Source organism: Vigna angularis, chromosome 11, assembly GCF_016808095.1.
Source record: "Vigna angularis cultivar LongXiaoDou No.4 chromosome 11, ASM1680809v1, whole genome shotgun sequence".
Taxonomy (NCBI): Eukaryota; Viridiplantae; Streptophyta; class Magnoliopsida; order Fabales; family Fabaceae; genus Vigna; species Vigna angularis.
Window position 1 is genome coordinate 14,230,714 of NC_068980.1, and position 12,652 is coordinate 14,243,365.

At 36.2% G+C, this 12,652-nt stretch overlaps 1 protein-coding gene across 1 annotated transcript; it reads left to right on the forward strand.

Annotated features, from left to right (window-relative positions):
• The first annotated feature begins 335 nt into the window (after positions 1–335).
• On the forward strand, positions 336–4,710 carry LOC108334130 (phytosulfokine receptor 2). The gene has a single exon (XM_017569788.2). The coding sequence runs from the start codon at positions 1,365–1,367 to the stop codon at positions 4,527–4,529; it is 3,165 nt and encodes a 1,054-aa protein (XP_017425277.2). The 5' UTR covers positions 336–1,364; the 3' UTR covers positions 4,530–4,710.
• The last annotated feature ends 7,942 nt before the right edge of the window (positions 4,711–12,652 follow it).

Genomic DNA, 12,652 nt, shown 5'->3' on the forward strand with positions numbered 1-12,652 from the left:
TTATTTTTTAAATTTACTTGGGAGTATCTTCGTATTATCTCTTAGTCCTTTTTCTTACTATTATTTAATTTCTTTTTCATTTTATTCTTAATAATGAATTTTATATGGTAACTTAAAATATTATTAAAAAAAGTACATCTATTAAATTCTTACCTGAGATAATTAGTATATTTTATTTCATAATGAACATAATCCATTTGTAAAAAAATCATGATAACATGGACTAGAATGCCTTAATAAATTCATATAAAAGTTTACACGTTATTTAATAATAAAAATATGTTAAAGGAAATAGTTTATTTCTTCTGATAAATATTTAGGGATTCTGAGTAAAGAGAGAGAACTTTCCTTTTCTGTCTTTTACCTTACTACATCTCTCCTACATCATGGTTTCTTGATTTGAGATTTCTGCTATCCTTGTCTTCCTCTAGATTCTATCGGTCACTGTTTAGGTTTGAAAATCAGAGAGAGCTGACAGCTATTACTCTTGGAAAGAAAAAAGAAAGAAAAAATCAAAATCTTAGAAGGAAGAAAACAATTAAAAAAGGGTTTGGTTTGGAAGCTGAAGGGACCCGTTTGATGAAAGTTTGTTGAGAGTAGGTTCTCAGGGCACTGTTCTTGGTTACCCTTTTCTTTGCTCTGCTTCCTCAGTTCACCTTTGGGCTTAAATTTCAAACCTTTCTGGTTTCTGCTGCACCAAATAAACACAGATTTCATTGTTGTGTTAAAGGGTTGTCTTTGGGGAGTGTTGAGTCCCGAGAGATCCCGTTGGATTTCTTCATGCTAAATGGTAGCTGTTGAGTTGAATTGAGTTTTGAGGTTATGGGTTTTTGTTTTTTAGCTTAAAGATCTTACATTTCAGGTTGGAATTGAGGGATCTTACACCTCCACTTGTGTTGTTGATTATTGTCTTACTTTCATTTTTTTAATGGCCACTGTTGGTTGCTTCGTCCGCAAGCTGTTGCCATATGGTCCCTGTTCTACTTACTTTGGTGTTTGGGGATATGGGATATAAGTATCTTCATTTGGGCATCTTATCTCTTTCTTCGAGGGAGGTGTTTCTGAATCTGCTTTCAGTTTGAGTAGGGGTTCTCCCACTGTCTAGATCTCTTGTTCTTGGGATTTGGTTTGGTGGGGATTGGTAGTCCAAATCTTTACCTTCAAATTGTGGCTTTCCTTTGCAAGTTGCAAGTTGTTTGTTGCAGTTTGAGGTTGAAAGTCTTGGGGCTGTGACTAAAAGATACTTCATTGTAGTTCTTCTTCTTAAGTTCAACGCTGCACTTTTCAGTGATACTAGCTTCTGCTGTGCTCATGGGAGCTTAGTCCTGATTTTGAGCAGAGTATATATCAGTTTGGTTTCAGCAATGGTGCTGCTCAGATGTTTCTCAATGACACTTTTGCAATGGTGTTTTTTGGCTTGCTTAGTTTACTTGTCACTAGGGCTTAATAATAATCAAGCCCCCTGTGACCCTCATGATTTATCAGCTCTGAAGAAGTTTGCAGGAAAACTTACAAGTGGCTCTATCATCGCAGCATGGTCCAATGACTCTGTCTGCTGCAACTGGCGTGGAGTTGTTTGTGACAATGTGACTGGAGGTGGTGGAACAGTTACGAGTAGAGTGACCAAGTTGATCCTGCCTGAAATGGGTCTCAATGGTACAATTTCAGCCTCTTTAGCACAGCTAGATCAGCTCAGTGTGCTGAATCTTTCATTAAATCACCTTAAAGGTGGATTGCCTGTGGAGTTCTCCCAGTTGAAGCTTTTGAAGTTCCTTGATGTGAGCCATAATATGCTGTCTGGACCTGTTGCTGGAACTCTTTCTGGTCTGCAATCCATTGAAGTATTGAATATTTCTAGCAATTCACTTTCTGGAGTTCTCTTCCCTTTTGGGGAGTTCCCTCGTCTCCTTGCTCTCAACGTGAGCAACAATTCATTCACCGGCGGCTTCAATTCACAAATTTGCAGTGCTACCAAAGAACTTCACACCCTTGATTTGTCAGCAAATAATTTTATTGGTGGTCTTGAAGGCTTGGACAACTGCACCACATCTCTCCAACGGCTGCATCTGGATTCCAATTCATTTACTGGCCCTCTTCCAGATTCCTTGTATTCAATGTCAGCCTTGGAGGAGCTCTCAGTCTCTTCCAACAATATTTCTGGCCAGTTAAGCAAGCAACTAAGTAAGCTCTCTAACCTAAAAATTCTGGTGCTTTGTGGAAACAGGTTTTCTGGGGAACTTCCAGATGTATTTGGGGATCTTTTGCAGCTAGAAGAATTAGAAGCTCATGGCAATTCATTTTCTGGACCCTTGCCCTCCACCTTGGCTTCATGCTCTAAGCTTAGGGTGCTTAACCTCCGAAATAATTCCTTTTCAGGGCCTATTGGCCTTAATTTCACTGGCTTGTCTAATCTTCAAACACTCGACCTTGCTACTAATCATTTCACTGGACACCTTCCAACTTCCCTGTCCTTTTGTCGTGAATTGAAGGTTTTAAGCCTTGCTAGGAATGGCTTAACTGGCTCTATCCCTGAAAACTATGCAAACCTAAGCTCACTTTTGTTTGTATCCTTTTCAAACAACAGCATTGAGAACTTATCTCGGGCAGTATCTGTTTTGCAGCAGTGCAAAAATCTCACCACTCTTATCCTCACCAAGAATTTCCATGGTGAGGAAATTCGGGAAAGTACCATAGTAGGATTTGAGAGCCTTATGATTTTAGCACTTGGAAATTGTGGTCTTAAAGGTCACATTCCTTCTTGGTTATCCAATTGCAGGAAGTTGGCAGTTCTTGACTTGTCTTGGAACCGTTTGAATGGCAGTGTTCCTTCTTGGATTGGTCAGATGGACAGTTTGTTCTATATGGATTTCTCGAATAATTCTCTCACAGGAGAAATACCGAAAAGTTTGACAGAGTTGAAGGGCCTCATGTGTGCAAACTGTAATAGAGAAAATCTTGCTGCTTTTGCATTCATTCCTCTCTTTGTTAAGAGAAACACAAGTGCAAGTGGACTGCAATATAACCAGGCCTCAAGCTTCCCTCCTTCAATTTACTTGAGCAATAACATATTGAGTGGAAATATATGGCCCGAAATTGGTCAATTGAAAGCACTACATGTCTTGGATTTAAGCAGGAACAACATCACTGGTACCATTCCTAGCACTATTTCAGAGATGGAGAACTTGGAAACCTTAGATTTGTCTTATAATGATCTTACTGGAGAAATTCCTTCATCATTTAACAACCTAACTTTCTTGTCAAAGTTCAGTGTGGCATATAATCGGTTAGAGGGATCAATTCCAACTGGGAATCAATTTTTAGGCTTCCCAAGTTCAAGCTTTGAGGGAAACCAAGGGCTTTGTAGGGAAATTGATTCTCCTTGCAAAATTGTCAACAATACTAAGCCCATCAGTTCTTCCGGTTCTTCCAAAAAGCTTGGTAGAAGCAATGTCCTCGGCATAACAATAAGTATAGGGATAGGGCTTGCACTGCTTCTTGCATTTATTTTGCTAAGAATGTCAAGGAGGGATGATGATAAGCCCATCGACAACTATGATGAGGAACTCAATAGCAGGCCACACAGGTTATCCGAGGCACTTGTTTCCTCAAAGTTGGTTCTTTTCCAGAATTCAGATTGCAAGGATCTTACAGTTGCAGATTTGTTAAAATCCACAAACAATTTCAACCAGGCAAATATTATTGGTTGTGGTGGGTTTGGTCTTGTCTACAAGGCATATCTTCCAAATGGTACAAAAGCAGCTATCAAGAGACTTTCAGGTGACTGTGGTCAGATGGAACGTGAATTCCAAGCTGAAGTAGAGGCCCTCTCAAGAGCTCAACACAAGAACCTTGTTTCTCTGAAAGGATATTGTCGGCATGGCAATGACAGACTGTTAATATACTCGTACTTGGAGAATGGAAGCTTGGATTATTGGCTGCATGAGTGTGTGGATGAAAGCGCAGCTCTAAAATGGGATGCAAGACTGAAGATTGCACAAGGTGCTGCACGTGGATTAGCTTACTTGCATAAGGGTTGTGAACCATTCATAGTGCATCGTGATGTTAAATCCAGCAACATTCTTTTGGATGACAAGTTTGAAGCTCATTTGGCTGATTTTGGTCTCTCACGACTACTTCAACCATATGACACTCATGTGACAACTGACTTGGTAGGAACTTTAGGATATATTCCTCCAGAATATAGTCAGACACTGACAGCAACCTTCAGGGGTGATGTTTATAGTTTTGGTGTTGTTCTTCTTGAGCTTCTAACAGCTAGAAGACCTGTGGAAGTCATTAAGGGGAAAAATTGCAGAAATCTGGTTTCTTGGGTGTTCCAGATGAAATCTGAGAATAAGGAGCAGGAAATTTTTGATCCAGCAATTTGGCATAAGGATCATGAGAAACAGCTACTAGAGGTGCTTGCCATTGCTTGTAAATGTCTAGACCAAGATCCTAGGCAGAGACCCGCTATTGAAGTAGTTGTTTCATGGCTTGATAGTGTAAGATTTGATGGTTCTCAACAGTGATCTTAGTTGCATTGGTGTCCTTGGGTTTTGGTTGGTGTATCATTTGACTACACAGTTGTAAAGCAAGTTTATTGTATGAAGGTGGAATGTTATTGATATAGTTACTGCCTTATATCGTTCTTTAGTGCTTTAGTTCATTAAAACTGATAGGTGTAATATGTATAAATGATAATTTTGGCAACGAGATGGTCTTGCAATAAACAGTTTGAGTATTTGTTTTTTTTTTCCCGTTGATAATTTGTGGACAATTGTTAGTGATTTTAATGTAATGTCTTAGTCGGACATGTTTACTGTGCCATGCATGTGCATGTGATGCATAGTGATTCCTGACAAAATTATTTCCAATACTTCCAAATGTACCTGCCTTTTCTTATCGGGCTGACTTCTTGGCATGGTCTAAATCACTCAGTTTTGGATTTTTTCTCTATTCCTGATTGTTGGTAAGATTCACTTTCTGTGGCTAATACTTCCGTTTTATCGTTGTACCTAAAAGGCATGCATGCACCATTTATTTTTCTTAACAAGAGTTGGTTCCAAGTATTTACAAATGATATTGCAAAATTAGTTTTTACACTTCATGTAGGTCTTTCCTTTATTCTTATGAAAACCTTACCTATGCCATATGTAAGGTATATCTGTCTGTGACTCCTTATATGTATTTCAAAAGTTTGCAAGTGAGAGTAGTGTAGATATACAAATTATTTTATACTTAATGCTTCCTTGCTCTTTTTGATTTGAATCAAAAGCATGCATGATACCTTGTTTTTCAACCTGCCATTTACTTTTGGAAAACAAGGACTGAAAAAGATTGGCAGACTTCAATTTTCAAGTCAAACAGTATTTTTTATGGGAAGAAAACACTGACTACTCTCTTGTAACAAAACTGGTCTTGAATCAAAAGAGGAGCAAGATTTCTGAGTGGTCAAGGAAGAAAGGAAAAAAGAAATCTGAAACATGGGGCATCATGGGCATAACAAGGTTAGTGGAATGTGCACTAAGGAATTTGAATTGGGTGATAAAACAAACCCCATCATAGCAGTGATGTGAAATTCCACTGCCATGTAATATTTTACATGGGAGTGTCTTTTCCATGTTGAAACCCTTCCCAACACTCAAAAAGTTGCTTTCTGTTGGAAATGGAGGAAATTTCTATGGGTGCTTGAAATTCTATATTAGCCATAAAGTTTTGATTAACCTAAAATCCCATGAAACCAACCACAAAGTTGCAATAACACATTTAAATATATGTTTAAGCTTTTTGGGCTGCTGAAATCTCTCTCTCTCTAGCAACTTGGTGTGTTCGAACTCTTCTAATGTACAAATTGGGTGGTTATAAACATCTCCAAGCATACTCTCTTCCGTATGGTGACCAATAATTGCTTATATTTAATGATGTACTTTATTCATAAAAAAGTAGAAATGATATAGGTCAAGTCATCATCAATGAAAGCAGATTTGATACGATTATTTAAAATTGGAATTTTTCAACAAAATATGGGGCAGGTAAGTTGAAGAAAGACAATTGCATAATAATTTTCTTTTAATAATAATTTTAATAATAATAAAGTAACATGTGTATTTATTAGATATACATTACAAAAATAAAATGATTATATAAAAACAATTTTTTATATTTTTTTAAAAGAGAAAAATAAAAAGAAAAAAAAAGATAATATCAAATAAACGTAAAAAGTTTTATATATATATATATATATATATATATATATATATATATATATATATATATATATGATAAAGTATTATTTTCCTAAATTTTTATTATCCTCTAAAAATAAGTATGTCCTTTTTGTTAAATATTTTTATCTATAAACCAAAAAGCTATTTAAACAAGGTCTTTTTGTTGATGTGTAGACAAGAGAAAACCATATATCTTACGAATTGTAATTAATTGGGAGTTATAGTGAAGGGAAACAAATAGATTTAATTGTACAAAATGTTAGAGGAATTATTAACATTTTCGTCTAAAAGATTAGCTATTTATGGAATTTTAACCTAAGAAACATTTTTTTTTTCTGTTTGATGCCAAAGTTGAGTCGAATCGAAAATAATAGATTAAAACCAGAAAAAAAAAATTGTACCATGCGTTTAGTTTATTTAATATTATTCTAGAAACTAATGTTAATTAAAAGTTGTGCCTAGTTCGTCATGAGCTAAATTTAGTCAAATGGATAATACATTACTTTGGTTATGTTTGAGATAGTTGCACAAGAGACATTACTTTAAGTTGAAAACTTTGGCACCAAAGTACCATAGTTGAAATAATGTAATTTAAGTTGAAAAATTATAATTAATTGCACAAGACAGGACTAATATTTGGAAAGCAAAATTAAGAATTGGAGAATCACATGTGTACATGATTAATTATATTTTTCTAATATTATGTAATAGAAATAAATGTATATTTTATTTTCATTAAGATTCACTTTTCTTTCTCATATATGATATATGAGAACGATTGAATATACCGTTATATATGATTTAATTTTGATATTAGATCAATCCTTTTTAACTTAGAAGCTTGCTTAAACTCATGTTTCTAGTATAGTTTTGTGAATAAGTGAGTAGAGGGTATACTTGATGATTTTATCACTAAATTTCCTTGATTTTGTAGGTTATTGCTATGATTTGGAAGAAGAGCAAAAGTATCAAGGAGTTGAAATTTAAGAGGGACAGTAAAAGCATCAGAAAAGGAGCACAGGAGGTCACGCAGGGCGCCTGTATGCCCCATTATGGGCGTTGAGCACCATTTTTTCTGCCGTATATCGCCTGGGCGCCCTTTGAGAGGCGCTGAGTGCCAATTTTCTCGCAGTTTCGCCCGGTTGCCCCCCCTTAGGGCACTGAGCCAACGACGTTGGCCCATGATCCAATTCAGCCTTATTTAAGGACTTGCACGACTTAGGGTTGATATCTTTTGATGGCTTAAGCACATAAACACACTTTTCACCCCTTGGAGGCAAATTTGGGGATTTGGGAGCTCTCCTCTTCAGTTCTAGGGTTTTTCTATCTCTTCCATTCCATTGTACATCTAATTTCTCCATGATAATGGAGAACTAAACCTTATTTGTTGTTGGGGAAGATGTAACCTCTAAACTTTCATGTATTTGAATTGATTCTAATTTATATATGCTTCTTTCATTAATTGTTAGTGTTATTCTTCTTTGCTCTATGCTTGTTATGTTTAACTCATTCATGACATGATTATTGGTTTTCGTTATATGGACACATACGGGGAAACCTAGATTTGGAAAATTTTCTCCCAAAAACAATATTGCCTAGACATAGGGATATGAGTTTTGGTCATCTTAAGCTTCCGTTCGTAATGCATAATTAATTATTAGGGAGATAAGACATTGTAAACTAATAATTAAGGATAAACTTTTTTCGCCGAGACATCGGGTTCTAAGTATTTTAGAAAGTGATGTTAACAATTAATAAAGAAGAAAAATTCATATATGCATGAGAGTAAAGATGGTAAAATCTAAACCCCAACAACATACTCATCTCATATTATCAACATCATCCATTCAATCTTGTGTTTAGCCTCAATTGATCAATTTGCATTCATATTTACTTTCTTGTTTTTGCATTCAAAATCCTAAATTGTTCTTCAAAGTCTTAATTAGTTAAGTAATTACATGACTATTTAGTGTCGTGAGTTTTCTGGGATACAATACTTGGTCTTACCATTTTATATTACTTGATACGATTCGGTACACTTGTCGACATCTTAACAAGTTTTTTGGCGTCGTTGCCGAGGACTCGTGGTTTAAACTATACTTTTGTGTGATTCTTAACCGATTAGACTTTATCTTTAATTTTATCTTTTTAACTTTTATTTTTATCTTTTTATCTGTAAATTTTATCTTTAATTTTATCTTTTCTATCTGTTAGTTCTAATTGGGTACTCTAGTGTTTTGTTCTCTAGTGTATGCAAGGTACAATTCGGACTAGAAGCACAAAAGTCTCTAAACCTTTTCTTACAGGTCTGGATAACAGTATAAGAAAAAGGAGAAACATGACGTCTAGAAAACTTTTCCCTTCTCCTGAGACTCTTTAACAGCCTTCACCTTAAAGATATGACCAGGAAATAGAAAATATGGCTGAAGAGAAGAATGGTAGACGTATCCTGGCAGATTATGCAATAGTCATTGGCCTTCATCATTTTAATAGCATTGCAAGGCCGAGGGTTAATGCTGCAAATATGGAGATAAAGCCTGCTTTGATTCAATTGGTGAAGAGTAACCAATTCAATGTATTATCACATAAAAATCCATATGAGCATCTGACCACATTCAATGAGATATGCAATACTGTGAAGATCAATGGAATGCCAGATGAAGCTATTATATTGAGCTTGTTTCCTTTCTCTTTGGGAGGGAATGCTAAGATGTGGTTGAACTCTTTTCTAGAGAATAGTTTTACTGAGTAGGAAGCCGTGGTTGCAAAGTTTTTGAACAAATACTTCCCACAGTCAAAAGTAAATAAAGGTAAGCAGGAAATTTCTTTTTTCAGGCAGGGCATGGATGAAACATTAGGTCAAACATGGAACCGATTTAAAGGCTTGTTGAGAAAGACGCCTACTCATGGTTTTGATGAACCAAAGTAGTCATTCTATTCCTTGGAGGTCTAAGCTCACAAACTAAATTGATGCTATATGCCTCAGCTAGAGGTAATATCAAGTGCAAGACTCCAGAGGAAGCTTATGAGTTGATTGAAAATATGGATACTAATGATAATGAGATGCATAGTGAAAGAACTCAACTGCAACAAAAAGGAGTTTTACAATTACAATCTCAAGATGCTCTATTGCAACAAAATAAGATTATGACTCAACAACTAGAGGCTCTAATGAAGAAAATCTCTCAATTGCCAAAGGAGTTGCACAATATTTCTCAAGTTCAACAACAACTTTGTGAGTTGTGTAGAGGAGATCATATTAACGGTCAATGTGCTATGCCTTGTAATACCCAAGAGGAAGTCAATTTTATGGGTCAAGGTAACCATTTTCGTCCAGGTAATTATAACCAAGGATGGAAACCTCACCCAAGCATGGGTCAAGGGCAAGCTGGGCAATTAATTAGACCATCACAACAACAATGGCAACCACAACCCTCTTTATCTGAAAGAACTGCAAAGTTAGAAGAGACACTCCAACAATTTATGCAAGTGTCAATCTCCAACTATAAAAGCACTGAAGCTGCCATTAGAAATTTGGAGATGCAGGTTAGTCAACTAGCTAAGAAGTTGGAGGAGATGCCTAACAGGAGTTTTGGGGCTAATACTAAAGTTAACCCTAAGGAGGAGTGCAATGCCATTATGACTAGAAGTGGAAAGTTGCTAGATGAGAGAAAAGTTGAGAGAAAAGAAAAAGCTGAGTTGAGTGAGAAAGATGAGAGGAAAAAGAAAGGAGAAGAGGATGAGAGAAAAAAAGAAAAATTAATTGAGAAGCCCCTACCTTATCCAAAAAGCTTTTCAAAGACTGAAAAAGAGAAACAATTTGGGTGTTTCATGGAGATTTTCAAGCAATTGGAGATTACTATGCCCTTGATCGAAGCAATGCAACAAATTCCTGCCTATGCTAAGCACATGAAGCAATTCCTTAGCAAGAAGAAGAAATATTTAGATGAGGAAACAATTGAAGTGCAGGGCAATTGCAGTGCCATTATGTAAAAGACTCTCCCTCCAAAATTCAAAGATATGGGAAGTTTCAATATCCCTTGTACCATTGGGAATCATGATATAGGGAAGGCTCTAGTTGACTTAGGGGCTAACATCAACCTGATGCCCCTATCTTTGCTCAAAAAGATTGGTGGTCTGGAGGTCAAACCCACAAGAATGGTGTTGCAAATGGCGGATAGGTCCATCAAGAATCCTTATAGGGGTAGTGGAAGATGTTGTGGTTCAGACAGATAAACTCTAATTTCTAGTTGATTTTGTGGTGATGTAGATGGGGGAAAATGCAGAGATACCACTCATCCTTGGACGACCATTCATGAAGACAACTAAGGTTGTCATTCATGTAGATGATGAAGTTTTAACATTGAAGGACCAAGAGAGAGCGGTGACTTTCAATGTTTTGAAGCTGGGCAACCAATTCAAGAAAAACAGACCAATCTTAAAACAACATATGAAGTTCTATCAATGACTAGTCTACCTGACAAAGCTGCCAAGTTAGTCAAAAAGAGCCTTAGCTGTTTCTCTATAAAAGTGCAAGGGAAGGACAAAGAGAAGGAAGAAAAACTGGTTCACCAACACCCTGATGTGAAAAGTGATGATCCCAAACCTGGCACACCAGTGAAATTCAAGAACAGGTTATGGGTTGTCAAGACTATTAAGGCGAATGGAGTTTTTGAGATAGAGGCTCCTTACTCTAGGAGAGTCAAGTTGGTGTCAAGAAAATTGCTGAGATTTTGTTGGTGTCATGAAAGAAAGAAGAACGCCAACATCAAAGATCCAGATTGAGCTTAATGGTGTGAGGCTCGTGACATTAAACAAGCACTATTGGGAGGCAACCCAATTTCTGAATTTTTCTTTTTAATTGATTATTTGTGTTGTTTGGATTTGATTTTGCTTTGCAGGAATGGCAACATCTACTGATGGATGTTGGACAACATCTACTGATGGATGCTAGGATGATTTAGATGATAACATCTTCTGATGGATGCTAGGATGATTCAGATGAGAGTATCTATTGATGGATGCTACTAGATTAAGCATCTACTTATGGATGATATGTGATTAAGCGTCTATTGATGGATGCTACTGATGACATTTACTAAGGGATGCCGATGAAGATGTGAAAGATCAACATCTATTGATGGATGCTGATGAGAAGGATTCGCATCTACTGATGGATGTTGGAAGATTGAGATGAAAGCATCTATTGATGGATGCTGCTGGATCAGGATTTTTATATGCTTTGTTTGTTTTGTTTTTATTTTAGCTTGCTTATTTTTATGTACTTAGTTTAATGAATTATGCTGCAATGGTGTGGTATGATGTGATAAACTGTTTGTGATGAGTAATATTCTTGTGTTTGCTATATTGTTATATGATGCATGTTGAGTTAATGATTGGTGAGGCTTATAAGCATAAATGGTGATTGCTCATAATTGTTAGAAACTTATGCATCATTTCAATTATGGTTAATTTGCTGGGCAGGATGTTATTAAATTGTGGAACTTGAGTTAGCCTGTGATAGATTGGGCTCTAGAGTCTTTGATTGATTGAATGCTATTACTTTGGAAGCATGATTGATTTTGCCTAATTTTCAATGATTGAATCACTTGCTTGCTTGTTACACATGATCAAGGCCATGTCTTCTTCTTCCTTAGAGCCAATGCCAATAGGTGAACCCAACAAAGAATAATGTTTCTCTTTACCCTTTGAACCTTGAGCCTAAATTTGACATTTTGAATATGCTTTTTGAAATCTTTACCTTGAGTTGAGTAGAGTATGTTTATATGGTAATGGAGAATGGTTCAAGTTTGGGGTTGTGAGAAACCGGAAAGAACTTAGTGAAATTCATTAAAGATAATTGAGCAAAAGCATAAAGCAAAACAAAAGAAAAGAGAAGAGAAGAAAATGTTAAGCTCAATGAAAGGAAAGTTGGGAATGAATTGAAGATTGGTTTCTCACATAAAAGAAGAAAGAGAGTTGATTGTTAATATGAATAAATGAATTGTGTACTCTCTTAACTCAAGGATTTCGTTGTCTAGAAAAACCAATTTTCTTCTTAGCCTGACCTCAATACAAGCTTTGAAAAGTCCTTGTGATGATAACTTGCTTGTAAGTGTGTTTGATATGTGGTTAAATGAAAGGCAAGGTTGATTCATGTGACATTGTGATGGTAGAGTATAAAAGTGTCACCTTACTATACACCTTTGAGTTAGAGTGAAACACTTTTGAGTGCTTGAGTGAAACACTTTTGAGTGCTTGAGTGAAACACTGTCTTTGGTGAGGAATCGTTTCATGCACATAGGGTAACATTCTGTCTGCTTGGTGATCACTCATAAGGTTGTTGCATCCGTTGTGTATGTCTTGATTATGTGAGCACCATAGATGAAGCTTGATTGGCTAACGCATCATTATATCTTGACTAA

Bases quoted from the DNA above. Each gene is read 5' to 3' on its own strand.
- LOC108334130 (XM_017569788.2), top strand. From the start codon at position 1,365: ATGGTGCTGCTCAGATGTTTCTCAATGACACTTTTGCAATGGTGTTTT.